The sequence below is a fragment of the Vanessa tameamea genome, chromosome 8 (genome assembly GCF_037043105.1).
Source record: "Vanessa tameamea isolate UH-Manoa-2023 chromosome 8, ilVanTame1 primary haplotype, whole genome shotgun sequence".
Lineage (NCBI taxonomy): Eukaryota > Metazoa > Arthropoda > Insecta > Lepidoptera > Nymphalidae > Vanessa > Vanessa tameamea.
In genome coordinates this window covers 6,194,295-6,211,807 of record NC_087316.1, presented here as the reverse complement: position 1 = coordinate 6,211,807, position 17,513 = coordinate 6,194,295, and the positions used below count along the sequence as shown (strand labels likewise).

Below are 17,513 nucleotides of genomic sequence, written 5' to 3'. Positions count from 1 at the left end.
CTACAAAAAAGTCCGCGATGGTATATGTCTGTCTCTTAAAGCTAACCCATAATAAACAATTTTTTATCGTTTACTTTTTACGAGAAATAATGGCTTATTTTCGAAGCGATTTTAAGCAATATAACATTAATCCTTATTCAATTAGGTACCTTAAATAAATTATGCATTCAATATAGGTCAATATGGCCCTTTACAGCATGTAATTTAAATGAATATTTTCGAAGATATTATAGATTTAAAAATTGCGGAACCTAGCGTTTGCGGTGGTACCGGCCGGTCGGGGCGGCGGGAGCGTGCTATAGGCGCGTCGGAGGCCGCGGTTCTCCCTGTAGCCCTGAAGAAGTTGTTGAAAGTATTGTCATGTTTAGAATTTTTAAAACTAGACATAAAATAACATATCATAACCACTCAGGAGGGAATTTTGGATATTCTACCCCTAAATGGGTGAAATAGGGGTTGAACGTTCGTTTGGAATTTTTTGAGTTAGAAACATGGAACTTTATTTTTGGGATACTGATTAAAAAGGAGTAGATACTTATATAAGTGTTTCTGCATATTCTACCCCTACGTGGGTGATATAAGGGTTGAAAGTTTGTATAGAAGTCCGTCATTTTTAAGATAGAAACATGAAAGTTTATTTTTGGGATAATGATCAAAAATGAGTAGATACGTATTTAAGCGTTTCTAGATAATCTACCATTAAGGGGGTGAAAAAAGGGTTGAAACTTTTTATGGAAATCGTCATTTTTTAAGCTAAAAATATGATACTTTATTTTTGGGATAGTGATTAAAAATGATTATATACGTATTTAAGTGTTTCTAGATATTCTACCTCTAAGGGGTTTAATAGGGGTAGGACATTTTTTATATAGGTTAGTCTGGAAATCCGTCATTTTTGAAGTTAGAAGCTCGAAATTTTATTTTTGGGCTACTGATTAAAAATGAGTTGATTCGCATTTAAGCGTTTCTGAATATTCTACCCTAAGGGCTTAAATACACACCAATGTGGTATACAAAGAGGTATTACATTAACGTAATATTTTAAGTTAATTTGTAAATATATTCATATTATACGCGGGCAAAGCCGCGGGTAACAGCTAGTATCTAATAAAATTTAACGTGGAGGGGCGCGGGTTCATGATTGATCTATAGACACATGTACATGTAAATGTGAGTTATATAAATTTAAATAATAAGAAATATAAGAATAAATGGTTATATTTTTATTCATATAAATTTGTTAGGGTATATTCTATCAACAATAACAATTAAAAGATATTAAAAAATTCTGCGACAAATTCCAAGAGCGTCAGGTCTATACCCTTCAGGACACTGAGTCGGGACACTTATTATATTTCTTAAAGAGTCATTACTTTCAAGAATGTTTTCATTTCCATTTTTGTCTTCTTCGCGCTTGGACAATTGATTATTACGAGTAGCTGATCTTGCCAATGGATTTTTTAATAACATTTCAAAAAGCATCGATTCACTGAAAATTTAAAATATGATTTACTTACTTAAAATTAGTTCTTTATTCATATATTTATTATTATTTTGCTAATAATAATATTAGTTTTTATACATATATTTAAGTATAGTCAGTATGAAAATTTATTAATAATGCGGATTTTATTTATTTTATAAATTTTTTTTCAGCTTTGCTGCTGTTGTTCTGCGCATTATACTATCAAAATATAATTATGTGCATATTAATAAAATATAAAAATTATATATAATGATGCCTTTATATATTATCATTTTAAGATAGGTAAAAACAAGACTACACAAAGGCCATTCCTTTGATAAGTGTTTTCGTATCATTCGCCTACCAATAACACAAATCTCGACTGAATATAGAGTTGTTTAAGGCATTCTTTGATAAAACAACAAACAAATTGAAAGGAAGTAGTACCTAAAGACAAAAGTAAAATTGCTTAACATTATGTGAATATATACGTAATTTTATATTACAACGTTTTCGATTTCGATATAAAATTTAATGCTTACGCTAAAGCTCCTTTCCAAACATCACGGCATTGTCCATTTATCAATTGTTGACCTGGAGGGCAGTTTGTAGGTACGGTGACCATATTCATAGGGGTGACATTTTTGTCGTATCTAATAAAAAAGTCAAATATTTTTTATAAGAATATAGTACAAATAATAGAAACACAATACAATAAAAAGGTTTATTTATTTATTTTTAGAATTGCAAACAACCTATTTGTATCCTCTCCTCAGGGTAAAAGATGATTATTAAATAGGCATCTTTTTAGTTCACATTATGCGTGCAATAAGGTTTTAAAAAATCCTCTGCCTTGCGTTTACAGGTTGTAGTTATGTACATAATATTGTCAAATAAAATATTACGTGAACTAAGTGTGGCAAAAGGGTATACAGCATTTCAGCTCAAATTATGATTACTTACTTCAGCGATGGCGGCAATGGTGTTGTGAGTCCACTTTTCCAAATGTCTCTGCATTGTCCATTTATGAATTCTTGACCCGGAGGACAATTAGGTGGTACGGTAATGACATTCTGTGGAATAATTCCATTAGGCAGTGCCAAAGAAATATTCAAAACACTTAGTATTAGAAGATAAAGAAACATCTTCAATGAACATACAAATGTTAAGGACAATTAGGTTGTGACTCTTCAAGAAAATATGGTTAACTAGTGTAAAACTAAGTATTGGTTTTATTAATTGTTTTATCAGTTATCTATAATTAATATTATAAAGATAAATCAAAGAAAATATTGTGATATGCTATCTGTGACGTACCCATTGTGTCGTTATAAAATCTAAGAACAAAGGCATGAAAATTAAAAACGATATTTTGTCATGTATGCCGATGATCTATTCAGATTGGAGAGTAGTTTCCTATGAAACACAGTAGTAAATTTTTAATTTGAATAAATTTAAGGATTTTTATTGCAGTATTATTATTTAATATAAAACAATAATTATTCCAAAAATTTGAATAGGCATTTTTGTTCTGTCTTGTTGTGAATACCATCGTTTTATGTCTGCATGCATATTTATCGTTTTAATTACAATTCTTAAGTTTAGGTAAATTTCTCGCCGCTACGCATCGCAAACAAAAACAAAAATAATATGTTTTTTGCGTCACAACATTTTTAAAACTTATAATTTAATTATTTGTAGGCATAACGTCTCCAGGCGACAATCTATTTCCTTCATTGAATTTTAAGTCGAGAGGTTTACGTGGAATTCTGAATCAATCACTTTATGTTTGATTGATAGCAAATATCCTTATGATTTATAAGAAGACATAAAATGTAGAATTTTATAAATGAGTCGTTTCCGGGGACATCTAAAGTTTTTTGAAAATATTGAATGCAGTTTTCCTTATTTTTTAAATTGAGAACATTAACAAAGTCTTCGTCAACAACATCGTCAAACAACAAAGGGCGTTGTCGATGATGCCTGCTCTGACTTAAAAATCGTCAATATTGGTGTTCCACAAGGCTGCGTAATATAACCTACTCTGTTGCTTCTGCATATTAATAACTTGTTGCATATCAGTAATATCCACTGCAATGCAGACACTACCGTAGACACCTTATACACCGGTTGCGTGTTATACAACTAGTATTGGAATACTTGGCGTTGATGGCTCGAACCTTGTTCGATTCCGCGGTCAATTGAAAAGTAAAGTTAAATTAGTATCTGAAGAGCTTGGTGTTCTCAGCAAGGCAAGACGATACTTCACGTCAGCCTATTGCCTACAACTGTACGAGGTGCAAATTCAGCTCTAAATGCAGTACTGCTTTCACCTCTGGGCTCTGAGCTCTCCAGTACTAGCTTCTTCCATTTGATCGTATTCAACGCAGTGACTCGAATTATCGACGATCAAGCGCTTTCCGATCTGCTTGATCCTGTGGCTATGCGTAGAGATATTGGATCACTCTGCATGTTCTAACGCTTTTTACACAGAGAATATTTCGAGGAATTGTTTGGATTAATTCCGGTTGCTGAATTTCACTTTCAGACATCGCGTCAGAATTCGTTCCATTCCATCCGTACCACATTGATGTCCGAATGTCTACAAAAGCGCAATTTCTGCTTCGCTCAACTACTCTGTAGTACCACTAGCTTTCGTCGGCGGTTTTTCCGAACTTATATGATTTGGGAACCTTGAAGAATAGAGCTTACACATTTCCTAAAGGCTGGCAAATTACCTGCAAGCCCCCCGGTATTGCAAATGCGGGAGATGTGCTTCAGGATCAGTTTTGCGGCCTCTTTGGACGAGACCTTTCCCTGTGAGCAATCATGTCGGCGATTTATTTATTAATTCATAATAATTATATTGAATACCCTTAAAAAAAATATTCAAACTGTGAGACACAAAAATTTTTAAAGTCTATAAACCGAATAGTAATACACTTGTAATTTAGAAACTTTTGCCAATTTAAACTAGCCAATTACCTTATTGTGGAGAGCTTAAAACTTTTATTTCCATATCGTAAAAATGTTGTGTTCTAAATGTGACACGTTATTATTGAGTAAATTGCAATTTGATATACGGTAGCTTTACCTCGAATTGCATAACATCACACTATTATTCTTAGTTTTTATATTTATTAATGGTACCTAAATACAATAGGTATAGAAATACATCACAGACATGCCATACTCTCATGACAAGGCAAAGTGTAATTTCCCAATTGAACTATAAGAGTTGTTTCAAAATTGAATAAGCACAAACATTGTAAACAACTTTGAGATTTGATCTTTATGCCAATGACATAAGGACTTCTAAATTTATCCTCAATATTTACGGCAGTAACAAGGGCAAATGACATTTCCGCTGAAGAGGAAGAGTTACTATTGAAACACACTATATTTCAAAGGATTTTCTTTAAATAAACGTTTTTTTTTTTAAATAATCGAAAATGGTTGCAGTACTGCTTGAGTGACGCATTAATTTGTGAAATTAATGTTAAATAAAAAAAAAAAATACTGTTTGAAATTCTTTTAACATTCGTAGCTTTATACAAAACACATATAAAATTAAATCTATTTACGATATATAGGTACTTATAGGTACATGTGATTCTAGTCATTATCGATGCAAAATAATCCTTGATTTTAAGATAAAAGGCAAGTTCGTTCTTATCAAATGTATAGCTAAAATTATTAAAAAAATGAGTGATTAAGTTTCTTACGTAATTTTTGTAAAAATAGACAAGACATTATTTCAAATTATAAGAAATTTAATTATGCTATTCAAAAATGATGATTATTTTTATTAAGGATTCATTAAGCATTATATTTTTGTCTTTACTTTCTAGTAAAAGATTTGTTTTGATGTTGTTGCTACCACGGCAACTTTATTGATTCTATGAAAACAGTTGTTTGCGCGTGTCAAGTTGTAACCTCGATGCAAAGGTAGACCTCCTCACAATAATATCATATATTAACTCACCTAGGGTGGGTGACTAACGATAACGTTCCAGAAACACATTGCGTTGAACAATTGCTTTGATAACACGTTGTTAAATTATACGGTTAAAAGTATTTGGGTTGGGTATCGGTATATAAAAATAAGTATATTTTTCGTGAAAATGATGAAAAAGACGTTATATTTGACATTTATTGTGCTTCTTCTGGTAGTGACTAACATTGAATCCAAAAGAAGCATGTCTCGAAGTCGAAGTTCGGGGTCTGGCCGCAGTTCAGGTAGAAAAACTAATACAAATTCGCAACCAGCACCTACTCCCTTAAGCCACTCACAAGCTTCCGCGCCCAAACCTTCTTTGTTTGGATGGCAGGAAAAACCAGCTCAGAAAAGTCGTAATGAAGGTCATTCGTATCCACAAAGTAATACTGGCCTTTCTGGAAATAAACAACCGAAAACACCTCAACAAGAAAACATACAAAGGAGCAACGTACCTTTGCAGCAATCAGTTAAACCAGCGCAGACAAGTCAATCAGGTCATTCATATCCACAAAGTAATACTGGCCTTTCTGGAAACAGTCCACCAAAAACATCTCAACAAGAGAGCATCCAAAGAAGTAACGTACCATTACAACAATCTGGAAAACCTCCGCAGAACAGTCAATCGGGGGCTTCATATCCGGTTTCGAGTGGTCTATCTGGAAATTCTGGTTCAGGTACCGGATACCCACAAGGGTCAGGGTTATCAGGTTCTAACTCAGCACCTCTTTCTAATCAAGGAATAAACTCACCCAATAACTTCAGACCTCACGCATCTCCTACAAATAGTTTTAACAATAATAACCAACCCCAAAATGGACCAACACCACCACCATATTCAAGCTTAGGAAATAACTACAACAATCATCATCAAGGACCTCCTCCACCATATACAAACTATGGAGGTTATGGAGGACATGGAGGATATGGCGGATCATATGGACCACAGTCACCTGGCTATTTTGGAGGTTATGCTTATAATGGCAAAAACTTCGGAGGCGTAAGCCAAACACGAAGTGCCTTAACTGGAGTTGGTATAGCTGGTGCTGGAATAGGTACTGTATTAACGGGTTTGGCATTATGGAATTTGGCTAGATCGACTGGTCGCCATCATCACACAGTAATTTATGACAACCGAGGACAACCGATTGCTGTAGCCCCTGAAAATAGCACAACACCAGTTTCTGATCCTTTCTTAGCCAATTTAGTTAACTGTACATTAACTATAAATACGGATAATGGTACAGAAGTACTTGCGATACCTTGCTCTATTGCAACTTCATTCACTCCGGATGCTGATGTGAAGGATTTAGGTGTGGATAAGAATAATAAAGAGGATAATACAAAGTGTACAATTACCGTTGTTACAAAAGAAGGAAAAGAATTTATGACAACTATACCTTGTTCTACCCTTCTTAAATCAGCAGCGGAAAATAATGTTACAGAAACTCCAATTAATATAAATTCAACGAACATAGAAAGCTTTACGACGGCTCCTGCTGAAGATATAATGTCTTCTGAATCTCCGACTGCTTTAAGACTTTCAAATATTTCTGAAAATACCAGCAGCGAACATGCTTTGCCTTGCACACAAGAACCAGGAGAAATCAGAGATCCGATTAATCCCTGTTACAGTGTTAAACATAATCTCACTGTTATACCTTTGCAACCAATAAAAAAATAATTTCTATTTTTAATGCTAATTAAAGACACTGTTTCGTTTAAAGTTTTGTCGATTATTGTAGCATGCTTATAGATGAAATCTTATACTATAACAGCGGACGACTCTTTAAGTTGTAGAAGTTATTAAGATAATTTTTAGTATATATTACATCTTGGAAAAATGTCATTCCATAGACTCATATATATAAGTATTAATTACATAAAATTCTAGTACCATTAAATGTCGAGAATATGAAATATATTGTATGTATTACAAACGAACCTATAATATATTTATAGTAATATATATATATATATATGTATATATATTTATTAATATAGTTTGCCAGAAAAATAATATTTGTATCTTTTCTGATTAGTTTTGAATGTCTAAACCCTTAGTAAGCTAACACCTGTATAATATATTTTTAAGAAAAAAATCCATATAAAAGTCGATCCATATTAAGTATAAAGTAAAACTTACCTTACATTTAAGAGCTTTACTTATGTATAAAATGTATAGTAATTAAATAAGAATCACTAAACAATTATGTAAATTCAGAATCAAATTATTTTTAAGCATATTGTAAAATGAAAAAGGGGCTTAAAATTCCGATTTTTTTTTTGTTTCAGAATTCGATTAATAAAAATATGTAATATTTTGTATGTATGAGTAGCCATGGCTAAGTTATTTTATTATTTTGTGTATGTTTTATTGTTCAAAAGTTTTTTCTGTTTAATCATCTATTTATTTCTTTATAAATATTAATGCTTTAATTACTTTTCAGATTTTTACATTTAATTTCATTTTTCGTTTTACTCAGACCGAAAACTAACCCTTGTAATTAATAAAGAACAATAAAATGAAGAAATCTGAATTTTATCATTAAGGTTCAAAATATGTGGTAGTTTTAAACAGTGTTTATTAAAGGATAGGAAACTTTTACATAGGGTATACACTATGAAAATGCAAGAGAATTTTTAAAATAAGTACATCGAATATGTCAATTCTCGAGTGAAGGAGCATACGCAAATCATTTCGGAAAATATATAAGTTAAACCTGGCTAACACAAAATGGTAAGTTATAAGTAAATTAAGTCAATATAACTATTTATGTCGGTGTTTGTAGGTAGATATGTATGTAAATAATATCAACTACCAGAATTATTTCATTTTATTTTATTATATTATATTATTGATTGGTTTTTCAAATTTTTACATATTATTCTTCTTATCTAATAATAATCTTATCACAAAACCTGTACCTACAAACATAAATGTCTGAAAAAGCAGTAGCAAATCACGAGCAAAACTTCATACTAACAAATAAGTAAAGTCTCATGAGTCATCGATACAAATTAGCCGATAGTTCAGTAATTACATACATTTCAAAATGACTTGCATTTTGAAATGTATGAACCGAGAAAGCTGATTTAAAGAATAATCCGTAGTCATCAATGTAAAGGCTTAGAAAAGCTTAATTTGAAACTGTCAAACAATCATGTTATTAGTATTTTATGAGATTTCTCAGTTATTCTGAAAACAGGATTTTCTTGTCCGATAGCTCGACTGGCCATATGATTATTCCGTAGTTTTAGCTACTGGCACAAGGGACATAACATGTTATTTTCAACAGTTGGTGGCGCATTGGTAATATAAGAAATGTTTAATATTTGGTTACTACTTTCTACTACTACTTACAATCTCCATCATGATACGAGAATGTTAACTATTTTGTTGGTTTTATTGCGCTAAAAAATTTAGATAATATTATAATTTTTGACCTACCGTTGATGCGGGTGTGAAGGTGGCAACACTACTCCCCAGACTCCATTTGTCATTCAGTGCAACCAACTTTGTGGTTTTCGCTTAAAGAGGAATCAAGATGTATAGGGGGTTGCTTCGAGGTACAACTATTTAGGGAAAAAATTACAAAAAAAAGTATAAAGAACTAAAAAATAACGAATGAAAAGAACATAAGTAAGAAGCAAAAAAGTATTAAAAGAATTTTAGAAATAAAAATGTTTCATAGTTAATATCATTAATAACAATATAATTACCTTTCAAACAAAAATTCTATGTACATACAAAAACGTTACGGGTTTTAATCGACATTAAGGGGAGTTTGAAGTTTGTCTTAGTAGATACATTCTCTAGAAGTTGGCATCACTGCCGTCATGTTTTTGACAAATTGGCAATTACAATTGACAATAGTAAACACGCAAATCGCAATACCTATCCAGTTATTTTTATTTACATAAACTGTTGTATTTACTTAATCTGTTTATTTAGTAGCGCAAATTCATGACAAATAATATGAACGCAACTTAAAAATTAGAATATAATAATCAATATGTAATAATAAAATATCATTTAGAAAGTTTGGGGCCTATTTAAAAAACAGTACTGACCGAATCTACATTCTTATTTTGTTTATAAATTAATTTGTAAAAGGTATACAGTGAAAACACGTCTACATATTAAAAACATGTCGGACCCTACCATTCAAACATTCTGCTGCCACCATACCGGAAATAAAGAAGATTTGGCAATTAGGATTATGGATGAATTTAATACCGAATCATATAACATAGTTTGTTTAGTGTCTTCGAGCATTGGAATTCTTGGTTCTATATATCAGGTATTAAGCTAAACAGTCACAAGAAATAGAATTGATACTTTGATAATGATATTATATATTTTTTAATACATCTTTTTAATATAAATAGATTTTTCCAAGACGAATACCAAGTTTCTTCCAAAGATTGCATAGCCTATCTTCTACGCGAGGACGACATATTATAATTTGGTTAGCTGTAGCAGACTTATTTGCTTCTCTTGGTAATTAACTTAAAACAAAAATAATTAAATAACTCTTAATGAAAACTTGAAATATTTCTATACACTATTTTATTCACATTTTTATAGGAGTCCTCGTCCGATCTTCCCTGTGGTTGCAATATAAAAACATAATGCCTATGCCTAATGATGATGTTAGTGTGTTGTTTTGCAGCATAATATCTGTAAGTTTATTCATATAGTATATTATTTATTGACTGTAACATTACATTGAATACATTGAATAAGAGCCATGCCATTAAATGAAATGGTGTTCATTGAAAAGTTTCTATCATAGATTTTAAATATGTTTCAGGCTTGGACTCAGTATTTCTACACAGCTACTTGGTTTTGGACATTATTCTATGCAATAGATATATGGCATTCAATTAAAGGTCAAGATTCTCATCCAGTACTTTATCACTCCTTGGCTTGGGGTATACCAGCTGTAACAACAAGTATTGGCTTGTCTATTCTCTATATTCCAAATGCTAGGTATTATTTTTTTTTTTCAAGCTTTATATTTATTTCATTCTCTATTGATAAAATATTCTGGTTAGATGTATTGCAATGTACAATCATACACATAACATGTATTTTAGTATTTGTCCTGATTTTTGTTGGGTCTATAATTCTATTAAATAAATAATGTAGGTACACATTATATACAATTTTGTATACACCATTCAAACATTTCAATTAAAATTTTCAGATGTCATAATATAAAATCAGTTTCAACTGCAATTTTAAGAATACTTCCCAACTACTGTGCAACATATTTACCCATTGCTATTGTTATGGTGGTGAATCCAGTTATATACCTTTTAGCTAGTAAAAATATAGAAATGGCTGTTGCTCTACCATTGGCTCAGGTAACATATCTGTATAACTTTTGTATTTGTAACATACTATTTTTGGTGTTTATAGTTAAGTACCCCATGTGTATTCCCATTGAGGTTTGTCATTTTATGAATCATTGTCTTATGATTTTGTTTCATACTTACATATGATGATTACAATTAGATCTCTAACTAAAATTTTAAAAGAGAGTTTTCATAAACCAAGCTCTGAACAGTTTTTATGCATTGGATTTTATGTGTCATGATCTTTTTTTAATTAGAATATATTTTATAATTTTGCAGTTTACGAGTAAAGAACGAAGGGTAGTTGATACATTAAGATTAAAATTCTTTTTGATAAATGCAGTATTTTATATATGTTGGTTACCAAACTTGGTAAATGGTATCTTGGTATGGACAATGTGGTTTAACATGCCTGTTAAAGTAATTATAATAATATGGTATATTATGGTAAGTAATAAATTAGTTAAAGAAAAAACTACTCTATATTCCATTCTAATGTAAGTTTTTTTTTTTAAGTTTTTATTATCATTAGTAAAGATAACCAAACCTTCTTTGCAATTTAACAAAAGCTCTGTTATATTACACATTAAAAATAGTAATCAATTTTTTTCAAAACTTTTATCTAAATTATATGTGGTGTTATGTAGGTAACTCACCCTTGTATTGGGAGGAAAACAAAACAAATTATAGTAGTATTATGATGGTGTGGATAGTAATTATCCTGATGTGTATCTATATAATTACCACCAAGAAAACTAAGAATACAGTTGTTTCATTTTAAAAACTGCAGCTTTTTTATTATTAAAAATAAAACACTATCATATTTTTATTTGATACAAAAATATATACCTAATACATATTTTTTGTTTTCAGGCCTTTCTGAATCCAATGCAAGCTTTACTGAACGCTTTGGTATATCGAAGGTGGGCCCCTATCGAGAGTAAATTCAGCCCAACATTAGTAAATTTACAAAAAGACTTCAGCTTCCACGATGAACAGTCGCCACTTCTTGGCTCAGAACCGCCGCGATTACCAATGTCACCAATACCTCCAGCTATAAATAACTATGCAACTTTGTGATTTTTCTTTTGTTTTTATTCGAATAGTTATTTGGATACGTGTGTATTTTTGTGATAATTTTATTAATACATTTTGCATTTATGTACTTGGTTTATGTGTTTTAAAAAAGGTTTAAAATTTCCGGTAAATCATAAAAACTAATATTAGGTATGTTAAAGTAATAGTAAATTATAATTAAAAATAATCTTCTCTGCGAGGATGGCCCAAAAAATCATAGTCTGAAACTATGCAATGTGAATTAACAATTACAAATTCAGTTAGTTATATTAAAAGTTTTCTACAGTAATCGCTATTTGAAAACCGACCATATTGTTAAATCATTTCTTTTATTAATCATATTACATATTTCATACTCAACAATACAATATTCCATAATTAAAAACCAACACGGATGACTATAATTACAGGACTACACAAGTATGTACACAATACAACTTAAATCGTTAGAGTATAATAACTGACGAGGTGGAGCTTACCTCCTCGAGCGATTCTCGTGTTTCTGTTTTATTTACGATTCAATATATCAAAATATTCTTTATTCAAGTAGACTCATAAAAGCTTTGAATCGTCGTGTTACAGTGTTGAATTAAATTTAAAGGTACCATCAATTTGGAAAGTAGATATTACCGAGAATATCCGGCAAGAAACTCAGTAGTTACTTTTTTCTACTGATTAGTTTATCTAGTTTGATTCAGGAATAACTTCGCAAAGACAAACAATACATTAGTCACTGACTTAGCATTACCTACTTAAAGACCGTCAATAACTTACTAATTTTTCAGGACATTTATTCATATTCGGAATTAATATTTAGGCAAAATAGTAGGACGTTTTATATTCACTAAAACAAGGGCTATCATCACCTAAATTGCCGGCGCTAAAATTCGGACATTTGGGCGAAATATGGATTTTTCCCCGGACACCTCTGAAAAAGTATTTTTTGCAACAAAAATAAAAACATCGTTATTTTTTTTATTTTTATTCATGTATACAGTTTTTTATTATAATCGAATGAAGTACGTATGTAGTAACCGCAACAAATAATAAACATTTTTAATAAAATGAATCACTCTATCTGAGGTAATATGATAACAAAAATAATTAGAAAAGCTCTTAGTTTTGATATCAATCAAATAATTATTTGATACTACTAATAACTTACTATAATACTTTATAATTTTAAAATAAACTACGCCAATGATATTTTCATTCATCTAGTTCGGTACCAGAATCCCTTTAATATTTGTTGATTAATAATTAAAAATACTTAAGTAACTCCTGCAACATTTAATTTTAACGAGATCATTTTTTTTTAAATAAATTATTTTTTGTATTTTTTAGTCTTTCCGATTTCGCTAAAATATCTCTTTCTTCCAACAAGAATTTTTAAAAGTCGGGTCAACTCAGGTCCTTGATTTTGATCAGAGAAGAAACCGTGTGTATGTTTAGCGAGTTTCTTTCTTTCGTCCATTGCTGCGTGACCAGCGAATACACTCTACATTCGCATTGTAAGCTGGTATACACAAATAATACTGTGCGATTTTGAGCAGTTCAGAGTATAAATGGGCGTTTTAAACTAACCTAGCTTAGGTTAAAAATTACAGCCACAGCTGGTTTGAGCTTAAAAGCTAATCGCCGTTAGTAAGGCTCATGCTATAAGCTTTTAAGTTTGTCCATCGTCGATCAGCTTCGTGTCATCTATTTTGATTTTAATTTCCTTTAGCAATGGAACAGTTTTTTCGACATCAGACCATGGAGTACATTCAGTGACGTTTGGCAACATCATCCAGTTGAATTTGATTGTTTTCCCCTGACAACAAAATTGTGAATAATGATGATAAGGAACTAACAATTGAAAACTGATACACAATTTATGAAACAAATTATTTAAAAAAATATGCTCAGGTAGAGGTGAGTGGGTTTAAATATGCGGGGCCACCTTTAGCGCGGGGTCCGTAGCCATTTCTACTTTTGCTACATGGTTAATCCGGCATTTTATTTACTTTTTTTTTTATAATAATTGAATCATAGACCACGACTTGTAGTGTGACTATAAAGCTGTGACTATAATATGAATAGTTGTTCTTGAGACAATGAATAAATAATGAAGCGATTCATTTTATTAATTATGAAGTGACTTACCCATGTTGACGATTCAATAATCAGTTAATACGCGATGATTTACAGCTGCACCAATTTAAGAAGTTGGATATAAAAAAAATTAATTGTATTTAAGTTTAATATATTTCTGAATATTTATTACATTATAACATTTTATTTACAAAATATATAATATATATGTACTTATATCATAATTATTTTTATCACACATTTATACATGATCATTATCATTATCCGGTGGAGCCATAGTTAAATCTGTGACATCTTTTACAATCATATGAGCAATTTGCCAAGCCATTTCCTCTTCAACTTTTGATGTATTAGCTGGTACAAACCTACTAACCATTTTTTTTAGAACTGATTTATCTCTTTTGTCTGGATCAGGTTCAAATTTAGATTCAAACCTTCCCAAACTATTAATTCGACCAAGACTCAGACCATCGTGCTTTTTTCTCTGCCATAATGCATCAGCATTGTAAAGTTGATTAGAATCTATAGACATATCAGGTACAGAATGGTTTCGTTTTTTTCTAAATAGAGGATCACCCATTGCTAAGAGAGTATTTCGGGTGCTTATGCTAAATTCACTGCTGCAATCAGAGTGTGATTTACAGTTAGGAGACCATAACTGATCAACTGATTTTATCATTTCTGATAGGTAAGTGTAATATAGTTCAGATCCTAAGAAAGTTTTCACATGTTTACTGAGCGTTTGATATACAATTTTGTAAGGTATGTCAAAACAAGTGCCTTTTAGACCCACTTCACTACAAATATCACTTTCAACTTTTAAACGAATGTCAGTCGAAAACCCAATAGGATTAGTTGCTTGAAGTGAGAAGTATTTGTCATAAAGCACTATAGCGTCACCTTGAGCTGGTTCAAGATTCAACTGATTACTATTGACAAGGTTGTCTCGAAAATGCATAATAGATATTAAAAATTCGAGCAAGTTGCTGCATGATTCTTGTTCTAGAAATTCTGTAAAGTAAAAGAGTATTGCCTCATTGTAGAGAATATCTTGAAGAGTAATACATCCACTTGTTAAGATATCTATCTGAGACTTAATATAAAAAGGGCTGTTTTGGAAAGAAGTAAAATAGTTTTTGTCAATTTGGTGGTATAATGTATCCAGCACAGGCTTAAAACATTCTTCTGTTATTAGACCTTCGGGCTGACATATATTCGAAATAACTAATTTTCTTATGTTGTCTGTTAAATCTAGTTGATAAGGGGCTTCTAAAGCCACATATTTTTTGAACAAGCTAATAGCTGTTTCGGTGATATCTGAACAATTCTCATGCATGAAAAGTTCATAATAATCTAAATGTTGAGTTAAATCTCCACAGGAACTTGTGGAACATTCGCCTTTGGTTTTTCTCAAACTGGTCACACTTGTTTTCCAATTCAATTTTTGTGACATAAATTTATCACAACTCTTTTCAAGCTCATTGTCATTCGAGTGATCATCCAAACTTTTAGTGTGACTTATCTTGGAATGCTGACTTTTTACATGGTCTGTATCATTATTTTGTAATATTAACTTAAAATTTTCTAGTTCTAACCAACATTTAATGAGATATTGTTTGTTTATACCTTCCATATACATAATAAAATAGTTAATTGCTGTTTTTTCAATAAGTATGTCATGTAAATTTATTGATAACTTGGATTTTTTTTCAAAAATATTTGAGTTATCTGAAAAAAAATAAAGATTTGTGTAACATCTGATTATTTAAAAAGAGCATATTAAAGATAGTCATTAAGTTCTCTAAGTTTCCGACAATATGTGAAAACAGGTATAAGTTTAGGTAATGGTTTGAACTAGAAAATGTTAAAATCTGGCCAGTATTGATATATGTTAATATTTTCTGAGGTAAATTTGGATTTACAATGATGACTTAATGTTTTAATAGAAAGAAAAGATATATTTATAGAACAATTATATGAAGGAAAAAATACTATGAAGGAAAAAATACTATGAAGGACATTTTATATTTTATTATTATTATTTATATTCTACTTTTTTGCTCGTATATTAAGAGTATTCCAAATTTTTTGTTTTGTTTGCTTCAAAATTCAAACAGTAACAAATATTAAATCCGACTCCCACAAAAATGACTACTAAGTTAGCATACAGCTTAGAAAATTTACCATTAATGATACACAATTGGAAATATAAATCTGTGCACCTATACAAATCATATAATAGGTTGTGGTATTACTAGTTTTAGTCATTTTTAAAAATGACTACAATATTAAATTGTGCACTTTTTAAAATGGACCAGACATAATATTTTCCAGCTAAGTTACAAAAGAATGAAGAGTCAGCATTACATAGTTTGTCTTGGGAAATATTAGATTCTTCTGCTTTATGAATCTTAAGAATATAGTAATAAAATGGTATTTGATATAGTACTGATATGTAGAATAGCCCATGATATCCCAATTGAATTTTATAAATTATAACATGAATATTTTCTTACTACAAATGTCCTAGGAATAAAAATCTGTCTATATTATTTATACATATAACAAAGTATAGAAATGAATATTGTATTTGAAGTAAACAACTCAAATTGATGGAGCTGTCAACTTGTATAACAAATTAAATATTTTTGTGACTTATAGTGCAATTCTTACACTTGTATTATTTTCTCGGCTAACTATATTAAAAAAAATTACCATCGATATAATTGTCGATTTCTGTATCCAGTGGCACAACTTCGATGTTTTGGGTAGAAATCGGTTCTGGAGGTCGCACTGGGCAGCCAGATTTACCTTTTGCTAAAAAACACATATAGCACGTAATAGGAAAATCTATAACAATAACACTTAATTTTGTTGAGCGATCAACAAACCTGCGCTTTTCCAAAACTTTATCATATTTTACAGTATTGTTTCTGTATACTATATGGTAGAAAATACATTAATTGTAAAATAAAAACGTAGTTATCTCCAATTACTTCCATAAAGACAACAAACCGTAACAATTATTTTGTAAATAAAGTACAACAACATACATTTTTATTCCTACGTTACATTAAACACTGAGTAGAGTACTGACATATCTGACATTTGATTTGACAAAAAAAGAGTTTGCCGGTTATAAAAAATGTACTAACTCAAATGCGTATGATTTCAATTTACCGATTTATTTATTTAGTATTTTTGAATTAATTTTTAAACATTCTGGAGGTAAATAAAGTCAGGAATTATCGTAGTTTATTAATGGTATTTTTTAATGTTTTGTCTTTCCTCTCACAAAATCACCACCACAGATTGCAAGAAATGCAATCTATGGTGGTGTTTTTGTGACAAGGGACGGAAGAGTGAAACAGGAAGCGGGGAAAGCGCGCGCAATTTGACAAGAAGTGCGCGCGGTGCTGGGGTTGGCCTACAAATAATACCAGCCCATGTTCCGAAAGGAAATATTGTTGTTTTGTTTGTTTGATTGCTTGATTGTTGCTTTTTACCGAAGTAAGT

General features: G+C 30.8%; 4 protein-coding genes across 5 annotated transcripts in view; 2 read left to right on the top strand and 2 right to left on the bottom strand.

The window, feature by feature from the left end:
* Positions 1 to 1,202: 1,202 nt before the first annotated feature.
* On the bottom strand, positions 1,203 to 2,690 carry LOC113400107 (uncharacterized). The gene is made up of 3 exons (XM_026639516.2): positions 2,429 to 2,690; positions 2,008 to 2,118; positions 1,203 to 1,489 (listed from the first exon to the last, which is right to left on the bottom strand). Exons 1-3 carry the CDS (start codon positions 2,608 to 2,610, stop codon positions 1,279 to 1,281), a joined length of 504 nt encoding a protein of 167 aa, XP_026495301.1. The 5' UTR covers positions 2,611 to 2,690; the 3' UTR covers positions 1,203 to 1,278.
* A 2,751-nt stretch (positions 2,691 to 5,441) lies between these two features.
* On the top strand, positions 5,442 to 7,186 carry LOC113400100 (uncharacterized protein DDB_G0283357-like). Its single transcript, XM_026639504.2, has one exon. It carries the CDS (start codon positions 5,590 to 5,592, stop codon positions 7,144 to 7,146), a length of 1,557 nt encoding a protein of 518 aa, XP_026495289.2. The 5' UTR covers positions 5,442 to 5,589; the 3' UTR covers positions 7,147 to 7,186.
* Positions 7,187 to 9,363: 2,177 nt separating this feature from the next.
* Positions 9,364 to 17,513, top strand: part of LOC113400103 (G-protein coupled receptor 143-like) — a 316,948-nt gene continuing 308,798 nt past the window's right edge. Inside the window, exons 1-7 of one of the 2 annotated variants that reach the window (XM_064215683.1) lie at positions 9,364 to 9,766; positions 9,855 to 9,966; positions 10,054 to 10,148; positions 10,280 to 10,458; positions 10,676 to 10,835; positions 11,106 to 11,273; positions 11,700 to 11,916. In XM_064215683.1, the coding sequence (XP_064071753.1) occupies positions 9,614 to 9,766; positions 9,855 to 9,966; positions 10,054 to 10,148; positions 10,280 to 10,458; positions 10,676 to 10,835; positions 11,106 to 11,273; positions 11,700 to 11,906 (1,074 nt within the window). In that variant the 5' untranslated portion in view covers positions 9,364 to 9,613 and the 3' untranslated portion in view covers positions 11,907 to 11,916. Of the gene's footprint in view, positions 9,767 to 9,854; positions 9,967 to 10,053; positions 10,149 to 10,279; positions 10,459 to 10,675; positions 10,836 to 11,105; positions 11,274 to 11,699; positions 11,997 to 17,513 lie in introns of those variants that run through there. The other variant, XM_026639510.2, reaches the window with a different exon arrangement.
* LOC113400099 (A-kinase anchor protein 10, mitochondrial) lies at positions 14,128 to 17,081 on the bottom strand. Its single transcript, XM_026639503.2, has 3 exons — positions 16,889 to 17,081; positions 16,713 to 16,814; positions 14,128 to 15,725 (listed from the first exon to the last, which is right to left on the bottom strand). Exons 1-3 carry the CDS (start codon positions 16,911 to 16,913, stop codon positions 14,239 to 14,241), a joined length of 1,614 nt encoding a protein of 537 aa, XP_026495288.2. The 5' UTR covers positions 16,914 to 17,081; the 3' UTR covers positions 14,128 to 14,238.